Source organism: Coturnix japonica, chromosome 2 (assembly GCF_054131305.1).
Source record: "Coturnix japonica strain WE chromosome 2, WE-NBRP24, whole genome shotgun sequence".
Lineage (NCBI taxonomy): Eukaryota > Metazoa > Chordata > Aves > Galliformes > Phasianidae > Coturnix > Coturnix japonica.
The window spans coordinates 89411588-89424495 of NC_140664.1; the positions used below are offsets into that span (position 1 = coordinate 89411588).

At 39.5% G+C, this 12908-nt stretch overlaps 1 protein-coding gene across 16 annotated transcripts in view; it reads right to left on the reverse strand.

Moving 5' to 3' along the window:
* The window catches only part of GRB10 (growth factor receptor bound protein 10), a 134526-nt gene that overhangs the window by 50521 nt on the left and 71097 nt on the right, over positions 1–12908 (reverse strand). For all 16 annotated transcript variants that reach the window (XR_014942862.1, XR_014942861.1, XM_085537991.1 and 13 more), the window contains 2 exons: positions 3106–3322; positions 214–355 (listed from right to left, as the gene is read on the reverse strand). Coding sequence is in view for 14 of the 16 variants with exons in the window: in XM_085537991.1 (XP_085394117.1) it covers positions 214–355; positions 3106–3322 (359 nt within the window). In the remaining 2 variants the exon portion in view is untranslated. The remainder of the gene's footprint in view (positions 1–213; positions 356–3105; positions 3323–12908) is intronic.

The window sequence follows — 12908 nt, forward strand, 5'->3', positions numbered from 1 at the left end:
AAAAAGAATTGCTTTATTCTTAAAAACCTTCAGTAAGAAAAAAAAACTTTGAAGCCTCTCTGAAGATGTTCTCTTGCTTGTGCTGCCTTACTCACAGACAAAGCCTACAGACATTTCCAGGTATCTGGAAACTTTGTCTCTGTCTTCAAAATGAAATTGTTCACTGCAGGTTTGAACTCCAACATATGACAGAAAGCTTTGTACCATACTCACATGTTTATTAGCAGGTTGACTCTGAGGTAAAGATCCAGGGGCCAGCACGGGAGAGCTTGCGGGACTACAGAGTTCTGGAAATGGATTTGGTATGGCTGGCAACGATGATGTTCTGAATTGCTGTTCTTCTTCTTGTAGACGCCTACAAACATAGAAGCATTAAAAGGAACAAACTGGCATCACCAGGTCTGTATTTGCTGCTCCAGCATTCAGTGTACTAACATTAAAAAAGAGGGGGAAAAAAAAAAGACAACTCTAGAGCTACAACAACTGCAAGCCCAGTTTAGGTAACTGCATGTGAAAAAAACCAAATAGTCACGCATCCAGCTTGTTTTGTTGCTTATAACTCCATCTCTTGCTTGGGTGAATAAATAAGGTAATCGTGCACAAAAAGTAAACAGAAACCAGTCTATACCCTCTGTTCCAAGCACTAATTTACAGGCTTAAGCTCCATGTGTCAGAAAGTCAGTTAAGATCTTCAAACTGACCTAAAAAAGGAGGAGGACATAACCGCAGTAATTTGGAGACAAATTCCACATGGATCTGCAAACAAACACATCTCCCAGTAAAGCAAGTAGACTGAGGTTGAAATTGATATCGACACTTCATTACAATATGACATTCTACTTCTAAGAAAGTCAGCTTGAGCTGTAAACTGCAATTACACTCTCTTAGCTTACACTACTTGTAAGATTACTGTTTGGACAGGTTTTATATGCATCTCCTGAGATGCATCTCATTAAGTCCAAGTACAACCAACATAACTTCAGGTTCCAGTTTGCAGTACACCAGTACTGCTCACGCTAACTGGAGGTCTACCTGTGAGCACAATAATGTTAGAAAAGACCTAACACCTGTTCACTACCATGCAGAATGCCTTAAGTTTCCTACTGGTCCTGCTACTAGGTGACTCTATGTCAGGTTTGCCTCTAACTCCTTTGCAGAATGCACCACCTAGTGGCCACTGTAAAAGTTTCCAAAGGCAATCAACTCCTGTATTTGAAATGCAGATCACTCAAAACTTAATTCGACCACTTTTTTTTTTTTTTTTTTTAAATTTTTATTTTTTTATATGTTCTTCAGCAAGCTCTTAGCAGAGCCCTCTTGGGCACAACTGCTGGTTTTGCCTGTCACAACACATCCCATTTTGAGTACACTTGTTTCCCATACATACAACAACCGCAATGCTCAGAAAAGCACTAACACAGAATCTGTTCCACAGGTCATTCTACCCGCTAATTAAGTTGCCTTGGTACTCCATAAATGTCCCTATAGCTTTGTTTTTTGCTACCAATAGCAGGCTCCAACTGTAAATATGAGCTACAGAAATGACTGCTTTATTTTTTTGTGCTACCTGGTGCACGCTTCTATAAAGCATGAAGTGAAAAATTATGTAAGATCTCTTCAGCACAGTGGACTTAATGTTTTAGCAACTGTGAAATAGCTCTTTGTATTGCAAATTTTGGACTACATATTTGCAATGATCTCCTTTATAAGAACTGGAATTACAGATCTGGCAATTCAAAAGGTGCTGTTTTCTTAACTTGAAATTAGACTATGATGCACCCTGCTCTGCCTAGAATGCTGCCATGCATCATTTATTTCATTACTAAGATAAATATAAAGCAGTACTTTCAAGAGTAATAACCATTCTCTTGGGCCCAAGGAAAAGACACAGCCACTGCCCAGTACTAGAAAGATGACTAAGTAAATCTGAATAGAAGTTTTGCCATTATTTTCTTCAGTGATAAACACATGATGCTCTGCAGCATTTACAGAAGTAGAGAGTTCAGAAAGCTGAAGTGTCTTTCAAAGAAAGTATTTAAGTTTAGAAATGCCAAAAACAATTAAAAGGAGTGTTTTTACTAAGATACTTAGAACAAAACATGAATTATGCTGCTCTAGAGATTTGTTAATACAGCACTATTCAAGGTTAAATCTGAAACTTGTGAAAACAATTACATCATTAACTGACTTGGCTGTAGTACGCAGTAACTGTATGCTACACTTTCATATAGCAAAGCTGCCTGTCTTAAGAATATAATTCCCACAGGAAATACATCAGTGTAAAGAATTAGGAGCAATCCTTGTTAGACCTTGGATTTTTCTCCTATTATTATTACTCCCCACTTGTCTCAGCTAGAAGGAAAAGAAAACTCCAAATATATCTGATTCAAGAAATGTACATGCACATACTGAACTTAAGATTTTAAGAATCCTCATGTTATCTATAGACTCCCCAGTTATCAGCAGTCTGTGTTGTAAAGTAGTGTATTCCACTTTAAGCCTGAATTCAAGTCCCCATCCTGACAACAGCGAGACAACCTAAACACTTCTTTTTCTGTAATGTCTACCATAATGCACTCAAGTGAAATAGAGTGCTCTAGGAACAATGGTTAAAGAAGTACAATATGTTCATTCTTTATTTGTCTTGGACCCAGTAGGAAGCCTCCGCCAAGAGAGGTATTTTTATACATGAAAACCAGCTGAATGCAACCTCATCTAACTACATCACTCATCATGATGTATAAAGTCCAAAAGCCGCTAATTGTCAGTGCTGCTGGCAGGACAATTTTTAGACATTTGGATTTGTTTCCAAACATGGACATCACTTCTGGAAATTGATACTGATACTATGCTTCTATGCACGTCTGCTATCAAAGGCACAGCAGACGCTGAGGAAACAAGTAGAAGTGTGGCATGTTTGCATTATACAAAATACACGGAAAATCTATATCCTCTACCTACTCAGTGAATCTTTTCTCCTATGTAGAAGACCACTGTGACACTACAAGACCCCTAATGAAGTTTATCTCCTATTTCAAAATGTAGTTCCTTCAAAGCTACTTCAAGATGACTTGAAGCAAACAGGGTGCAGCCCTCTGCTCCTACCTGACTGCCATAATGCGCACGGGCTGAGACCGCTGCACTTTCTGCCTGGGAGATGTGGGCTGCAGGGCGCTGGATCCTGAGCTGGGCAGTGGGCTGCGGTTAAACTGGCCATTCTGAAGGAGCGGAGTGGTTTCTGACTGCATACTGCACGTCGAGTACAAACTTTCAAATGATGAATTCATGTCATTTACCAAAGCTTCTAGGTCCACGTCGTCATCTGAAAGACAAAGTAAAAGCAGCGTAACATATGCAAAAGTCACAGATAAAATAAGTTTGGGAAGACTGAAGATTAAATTTCAGCCAAGTTGTCACATATTCTATAGCTGTATCTTTACAGTGCAAATTTTTATTTTACAGGAAAAAAACAACAGTTAGTAACTTAGAAAGAAATCACTGGTGACCACACCTGTCTTCTTCAGCAAAAAACTGAATTAAATATTTCTACTACATTTACAGATTTTTTTAGTATACGAAGAGCGTTTACTGACAATTGGTGTGATTTTTAATACCAATGCTGATGTGAAGCACCTCTTAAACTGACAAACATTTCCAAGAGCGTACCACAAGCATTTCAGTTCAGCCTGTCAGTGTATCAAGCTCAGACTGTCAAACAGTATGATAAATAACATTAGGAAGATCCGGTACCCTAGAGACAAAAACAAAGGATAGTGTTGCACAAGTCCAGATTTGTTAAGATAAACACCTCCATTGTATAAGTGGGAAAATCGATTGTTATAGTTTCCAAAAAGGCCCTCATCTGCCTATTTCTGAGATACGGTACTTTGAAGAGTGATACCGAGTTTTTAACTGTCATTCCAACAACTTCATGAGAAGTTTTGAAAGCTTATTCCTGCAATGCACTGAAGAGACTCCTGCCTTAAGGAGCTTAAAGTAAATCAACCAGGGATGTGGTATGCATGGTTGAAGGGACATCATTAGTCCCTAAGAAGTGCACCATCCCTTCTGTACATGCCAATTTACCTTCAAGGAAGTAACTCACGTTCATTTGTTCCTCTTTAACAATAATTACTCTGCAAGACAACAAAACTGGAAGCGTTTTGAACTAACCACACTCTGAACTTCAATCTCAGTCTAATTACTCCCTAGCCACAAGTTATTCTGTATCAGAAGTTCAACACACTGAAGAACACACACACAGATATCCGCTTTTGTTCAGACAGTCGCTGTGAAGTAACCAATCATTTCAGACCAAAATCAACTTGGTTTCCAACAATTTGCCCGTCCTGCTGACTATATCAACTGGCCTAGTAAAACATACCACAGCTGACTCTAGTTTCTCAACTCTTAATGACAGAGATGGATAAAAGCAGAGACAACCAACAGAGCTAGCTAACATTTACAATGCACTATGCAGCTAAAACAGGATTCTTGCTTGAAGTAAGTACTCACATGGATACTTTGGTCATGTTTTCTAGGTAAACTGTAGAATATCCTGAGTTGGAAGGGACCCATAAGGATCACTGAATCCAATTCGAGCCAGCAGGAACAATTTTTCACCTTATGACCCATTACTAGATATTTTTATTTATTTATTTATTTATTTTTGAGATGACATAAGTTACTTTGTACCAGTATCAACTTTCTGTAGGCATCATCAGAAACAGTAACATTGCACTGACACTGCATTTATTTTGAACACTGACGACCACAGATCTTGGCACTGGATGAACTGAAAATCAGCTGAGAAAAGGTGCTAGTCCAGTACATCTGAACTCTATTTAATTGCTAGAAATATTACATTCCCTCTGTACTTAACAGGTACTATCCAACTATTAAGACACCTTCTCTAGTCTACATCATCTTCTCTGTCTGCCAGTTCACGCATTTTTTAATAGTCTAGTCCTTGCTTTGCTTGGATAAAGTCAACAATAATTTTCAGGCTATTTTGAGGGATCTGGAGACAGAGTTGCAATTTAAATGTCATTCCATCCTCCACAATCTTATCCTGTTTGGTGAACACATATCTGAAACACTTCTTGAGCAATCAGAAGGGAACCACAAGAGTGGGAGTATAAAAAGGGAGAGGCTGGATTACGTGGCTTTTGAATTTTATCATTCATCTTTCGTACCAGAGGACTAAGCTGTAGGGTTTCAGATGTCTGTCAAGTAAAAGCTTAGGGGTTGGTGAAGGAGGTGCAGAATAAAGACCCTGACCACAGAGGCAATGAGTGAATTACAGCCACTAACAACTGTTTAGTAGGAAGGGAAGAAAGTCAAGGCATACATTCTGGCGAAGTGCAGCTTTGTCCCTGAGGGTGCTAATTTGTTAACAACCTAGGGAAGGCTATGAGGGTGCAAGATCATTAAGTCTTCAGATAATTCTAACTCATGAGGAACAATTAAGAGTCAGTTCAAGCTACCTGAATAACCAAACAGATACAAAGGTGTAATATGAAGTCTTAATAAAGCACAAAATGAGGAACTTCATGCAAAACAGTAATCAAACCAAGCTGTCATGGCTTTATGATTTTTGGTTATTGGTATCCCACATCATAACATCATGTAGTGTACTAGGAATTGAAGAGTTAATCCTCCAGTTCCAGACACCTGTCCAGAAAGAGAAGAACTACATACCCCAGAACACTCTGCCTTCAGACAGGAGACCTAACCCCTAGAAAGGTCATAAAATCTTCCCTTTTTTTTCTTCACCTCTCCTACCTGCTGCTTTTCCTGACTACATGCATCACTTCAGTATTACTGTAAGGCCTACAACTTTTGGACACTCTTTCTCCCATTATATTTGATTTATTAGCTCCAATTCTAATTATACTGTATTACAGTGTGTTAACTTGCATTCTGATACCATATTTAGTAAATTAGTTTGTTTCTCCTCAGATCATTGCTGCTGTTTTTAATTATTCGGGGTTCCCTGCTTCCCTCTTCCAGAGGCGTGGATCTGCAGATCCCTCTGCCCCACTAGTCACAGAACTGGGCTGTACCAACCCATACAGTGTCAACACAAGCATACTTCTTAAAGCACTAAATTGACATTAACAGACTTTTAAGCATGTCAATTACATACCTAAATTCAATTTCCAAAAAGACAGGTGAGTATAGAACTTTCTTAGTAATATGTTGCACTGAAGTCCAGAATCTGGTTTCACTTCTCTAGTCAGTCCCTTTTCTCCAGGGATGAAGCACAGCTAATTAAAGCCTTCAACTATACTACAAAACTTTTGCAGGAGTGCATATCCTAAAACTTTGTGGAGATAAAGCCTTCAATCCAGAATTCCATACAGTTTCATCTTTATACAACAGCATTTACTATTAAGTACCATTATGTTCCTGAGAGATTTCAGCACATTGCAATAGGAAACCTCACTGCCGCAGCCTGCCTCAGAAGTGCCAGCAGATGTCTCAGCCTGCCAAGCAATACAGCGCTATTTGTGATGCTTCTCTACAGAGTCCAATTAAACAAAAATAAAATTAGCGACCCACAGGATTTCTGAGATAAGCTTGAATCATTTGCAGGTATAGTATCCAAAAGGAAATGCCAGATGCAATGCAATCCTTCAGAGTACCGTTCCCTACCAATGAGCAAGATTCAATCTCTAGCAAGATCACATTATGTGGAATAAAGTGCTGACTGAGCTGGACTTTGAGAAGACTTACTAGCTAATAACAAAATCATAAGCCTTTGAGCCAGTGTGTTATCATGCTGGCCTTCCAAGAATGTGCACACACAAACACTGCAACTCACCTGGAAGGATTACCTATGTTGGTTATAGCAGGCAGAGCCACAGGTAGCCAAGGAAGCTCTTTCTTTCTCCAGTTATCTTCCAGATGTACACTTCCAGGGATGCTAATAACTGTTTTTCCTAATCTGCATCAAATTCTGCAGTGAAAGGGGATATTCAACGTCTGCTTTTTTTTTCTCTGAATTGAACTGCACAGAGGCTAGCTTATCACTTCCATGCACAAACATGGAAAGCAGCCTTGAGCTTTTTAAGGTTGTTTTTCAGGGAAAAGCATTGGCAAAAACTAGCTCTGACAAACTCCCACATTCTTTTCTTTTCAAATAAAAGAACTTTAAATGTTTATTTTATTTTTTGAGTATTAAGTTTTTGGTGGTGGAGAAGATACTGGAGGCTTCCCATGCCCTCAGAAAATATACTTGGCATGGTAGTGAACAACACTGGCATGCCTTTCCTCAAGTAGAACTAAAGTGCACTCTTTGTCAGCAGTTTGAACTTAATTTTGCTTTTTTGCCTACGGTTTGTTAAACTTTGGCTTTGTTCACAAACCAGCTCCACTGGATGTTGCAAGCAATATTTTTGATAAATGAGACCATGATTTCAATTACAAGAAAGAATAAATAATAATAATAAAAAAATCAGTCCAAGGCAAGAGACAACTCTGTTATAAAAATAAAACCGCTATTGAGTTAGTAAGCTAAGCTCTCACGCTCCATAAAAATTAAAGCACTTTGAATACCATTTGATTGTTTTTGAGCACACCATAGTGGGATGACAGCCACTCAATTAGGTCTGAGTAAACTTCAGTCTGTGCCTAACCAAAAGACTTCCAAGTTCCATTTATCTCTCTGCTTCTAGTCCTCCCCTGTCTCCTAGATTCTAATTTATTTACTTATTTTGGTCCTTGTTGGCCTTGATGTGTCAGCTCAGTAATGGGAATGAGCAGGATCCCACTTACTCTGAAGCAGGATAATGCTGAAGCAAGTTCTGTTCAGCTTCATCTGTGGCAGCCTCCTGAATTAAGCAGGTATTTCTATGGCTGTCAAGGGGCTCGTTACACTGCAGAGCTTCTGTTTACTGAAAAAGAGCTGAACATGGAAAGAATCCTGGCTCTGGACTGGAGACCAGGTTACATTTTATTTCTCTAAATGGCAGCCCAGCAAACACTCTTCCTTTTCACATACAATCTGGGCAGCTCATAGGGAATATTCTGAAAAACACTGCAGGAATTAAGCGCTGTGATAAAATACTGTATACTTATATAAACAATTTCCTTCTTGTTTGCTCATTTCAGAATTCAGTTCTTAAGCCTTACTCCTCATATCGTTTCACAGAAAAGACCAGTGTGAGTGCTACTAGGAATTCAGCAGAAGATTTATAAGAAGGCTATGGTATCTCTCCATCTCCATGGAAGTGTATTTGATACTATAAGTAACATAGCAGTGTGTATATAAACAAGTGCTTTATATTACAGCTGCTGATTTTGATCCTCTGTCCCTGTCTGACAGCCTGTGGTAAATCAGTTCCCCAAAAACAGTTTCAGAGCTGAATATTCAGTACTAAGGTTAGATATTAAAAACAATTTATTCTCAGAAAGGACGGCAGTGCAGCAGTGGCACCACTGTCCCTGGAGGTCTGCAAGAAACATGTGTATGTGGCACTTAAGGACACGGTTCAGTGGGCGTGGAAGTGATGGATCAATAGCTGGACTAGATTATCATAGCAGTCTTTTCCAATCTTAATGTTTCAGTGATATTCAAGAACCTATTTGGCAAAGCTAAGGTGAAACTAAAGCAAGACTTAACCCAAGTTAAGCAGAAGGATGGTGTTTCCAAGGCACTCTGAACACATATTATTTGATCCTCAAGGAGTCAGAAGAAAACAGAGAAAGAAAAGGAACACACACAGTTGCTTTGATTATGCAGTGAAACTCTATATAAACTGTAAGTAATACAGGAAAAATACATTTATTTTAAAATGAACAGAGGGTCTCAAACAAAAGTTAACAGGGAAAAAGACATCTTAGATATCTGCAGTACCTACCTCAACATCCTCTCCCAGACCTCCAGATATCCTAAAACTACATATAAGTTATTTGGATTCATACTGGTGATGTGTTTTGCAAGTTTTTTGGTGTTGTGGAAATCTCGTGATTTATTATCAGAAATAACCACTCGGGTAAGGATTGCCACAAACTCCTCTTCACATGATAACCCTTTGATATGGGGATATTTTGCAAAAGAGTATGGTATTACTGCTGCACGTCCCTCCAGTACCATGTCCAAATGCTATTTTGACAGGGTTTTTAACAAATTCCAACTGCTAAAGCTTTTTGGCAAGATACTGTTGCTGACAACATGAAGTACTGTAAGGACACACAAAGAAATCCACTCTACGTAACAGTCACAGTCCTCTGGTCCTGTCTCCCTTCGAATGTTATAAGCACATTTCCTATGCTTCAACAACCATCTCACCTCTCTCCACAGTCTGCATCAGTTCCACTGATGCCACAGACACCAGTTGCCTATTTGGGCTTGCAGTTCTTGTTAAGTACAGGCCGCTATTGTTGTAGGCACCTAGGACCTGAAATCTACTATACTCAAGAAAGATGTATGCAATAGAAGGTGGGTGATGCAAAACAATTTCCTACAATTTCCTTTGACACCTCCTCCACGACCTCGACAGAGATGCCCCAGCTCAATGACACATCCCAGCTCCCAGTACCAGCTCCACTTCCACACAACCACTCCTTCCAACATTAAGAATCACAGACAGACAGAACTGCACAAGAAACAAAAAGACTAGTAATTTAAAACATCTGCAAATCCTATGCATTCATTCTGTTCTCCAGGTCCACTGCTGGACCAAACTCTAACAGAATCCAAAGACTAAAATTGTTCAACATTAGAACACAGGAGGTTGGCTGGTTTGTATGAAGATGCAAGCCCAGCTTTGTCTCCCACAGTCATCGTCAAGTCCAAAGTGATCTAGTCTGATTTAAAAATGCCAGCCCTGCAACTCTGAACTCCCCACCTCTGTGTACCCTTTGAGTGCCCTCATGGGACCCCACACTGAAGAGCTCTCTACTTTCTAAGTAACATCCATCACATTAAGTGAAATCCTCTATTCACACTGTAACTATGGTTGCTGGCTTACAGAATGTCACATCAGTGTATGTGCAGCTTCCCAAATACTAAACAGATCATGCCATGGAAAGATGTGAACGAAGCAGTGATGATGGTCTGTAAATGAGCATGACAGTGAGACAGGCATCTGCAATCCTTGAGCTCACTGAAACACCAAACAGAGAAATCAACAGGGAATTTGTAACCACTCCAGTGTTCTCCAGGTAATTTTTATAAATCCCATGTGCATCTAATTCAATTCTTGCCAAAAAGTCTGGAAATGTTAACGCAAAATGCAGGCATGTTAATTAGTGGTGGTGGGGGGAGAATTTACTTTATAAACATCTTACTAAAGGTTTATGGTTAAACTCCAGTAATGTTCTTACAACATGCTTTAAAAACTTCTTGACACAAAAGACAAACTAAATTGAACAAAATTAATGTTGCTAGGTAACAACTACAGGAATTAGGTGCATATGAAGGGTATTTGTCAAAATCAAAGCATTAATGAGTAACAGGAACAACTAGTTACAGGTATCCTACAGAAGAAAATAATCACAAAATCACCAAGGTTGGAAAAGATCTCCAAGATCATCCAGCCCAACCGTCCACCTACCAACAATATTTCCCCACTAAACCATGTCCCTCAGTATAACATCTAAATGTTTCTTGAAGACCTTCCTAAGACGGTGACACCACCTCCCTGTGCAGCCTGTTCCAATGCCTTACCACTCTTCTGAAGAAATTTTTCCTAACATTCAACCTGAGTCTCCTCTGATAACAATTTGAGACCTCACTTGGTTCTAAGTCACATCTGCTGAAGTACTGATACTTCGTTATAAGGCAGAGTAACCTACAGAAAACTAAGAAAACATCTACAGCACTCAGTGCAGTGACCATACACACACCTATAAGCTTTATTACAATTACAAGAGGGAAGATAAAAAGAGTTATATATTCTATATATATATATGTATATATTTTATACATATTTAAAAAAAGCACAAGATCAAAATTTGAACCAAACGCCAAATATATGCGCCAGCTGATTCAGTGTAACTGTGCAGGAAGTAGGAATGACCAACTTCTGGTCAGCAGATGTACCACACCCTGGTCCCAGCAGCCACTGATGGCAGAGCTGTCGGCAGCAACTGCCAGCCTTTCAAAACGTTCTTTGCACAGCCCATGTTTGCAGAAGCAATGCTGTATAGTAAATAGTGAGTAAACAGATCACTTAAAGCAGTCTGAAGTCAAGTGGACCTCTGGGAAATTATCATTCCTGGGATGGTTACAAAATCCAGTCATGATTAATTTTCAAGAGACTGGTAATATCTGCAGTTTTCTTCTATGAATGTTAGTTTCAGTGGTTTCCCTGAGCCATTTTACTGTATCACCTGATTTTAGCATTCTTGTTAAAGTCTGAGATATCCCTTAAATGGAAAGTATGCATTTGGTTGAGCTTGTAAAGACAGGATAAACTAACACCCAATATGCTTCAGTTACACAGGGGATAGAAAATAACACTGACAAGAGAAGTGACTCCTGTGAGTACTACACAAGACACTGCAGGGTGCTACTTCCAAAGGCCAAACCTGGAGCTGGAAGAGACCTCAGGAAGCCCTACAGAAGAATACAGAGGTTCCATCAGAGAAAACCTTCATACATCATGGGGTGTGCAGACCACAGAGGAGACACAGAGGCAACTGTGAAACTTAAGTCATGATCATGTCATAACCTTTTCCATAAACAGGTGGAATAAAAAATTAAAGAGAGCAAGTGAATGAGTGCATGAGACAATCAGATCTACTGAACAACTAACTCAGGGATCCTCTGCTCATATCCCATCATCTTACTGGTAAGGTGAATTGGATACCTCAGTCTTGGAGTATCATCTCTATTGCAAAATCAGGAAAGAGAGCTGTTGTTGCATTCCAAAGTCACGACTGTAAGAAGGCTGTCAGTTATCCTTCCGAAGAACACAGCTGAATGACCAACAGAGCAGCAGAACTGCTGCTAGGCTGAGTAGGCCACACAAAAATTAACAGAAAGTCCAGTTCGGCTTTTTAGAAAAAGGGGAAAACAACATTAACCTACTGACCTGTTACAAGGTACTTCCAGTCCAAACTCAGGAAGCACAACACCGGATGCAACAGATTGATGAATTGAAATACTGTCTGCTGGCCACACAGTAAACACTTGGCAGACTGCATCTTACATTAGAAAGTCATATTTACGGGTGAGCAAGTTTAAGAGGATATCCTTTATCGGCGAGAGCTGCAATTTGACACAGCAAAGGCCAGGTTTACTTGAATGTTTATTAATACTGCATATTTTTACACTGAGGAAACCAAAGAAACATTTTAAAAATAGTGTGTTCTCCTTATGCCTGCATGAATGAAAATGGTTGTTTTTTCAAGTTTACTCCACCATTTCCTCATGTACGTATTTCTATTTGTGACACTTGTTTTAGATATCTTTTCCTTATTACTCGTCTCAGAAAAAAAAAAAAAAGAGCACAACTCAAATACACACAAATAAATAACATTCCAACAGATAAGACAGAGTTCAAAAAGTAGTTAAAAATTGAGACAGATGAGAAGAGCGACCACATGTCTTGCAAGTCCTAAACCCTTAAAGAAAAGCCAAAAACGCAGTCGAAGCATCTATAGCTTTCCTTCAGGGAATCTATGCTCTCTCCCTGATTAATGTCGTAATGCCTAGTCGTATAATCCCAGCTGAACACTACTTACAACCTGATATAAATACTCTTGCCAGGATTAGTCACTGCCACCCTGCCAAGAAAGGGACACGTAGCCTCATACAGTGCTGCTAGTTACCCAAAGCTGGATCCCCAAATACCCCACTCAGGGCTGCAGGGCAGGCTGGGGACAGGAGCCATGTGCCTGGAGCATCACCATCATTTTGCTTCAGCAGTACCACGCTGCAAGCTGAGCAAAGCTTC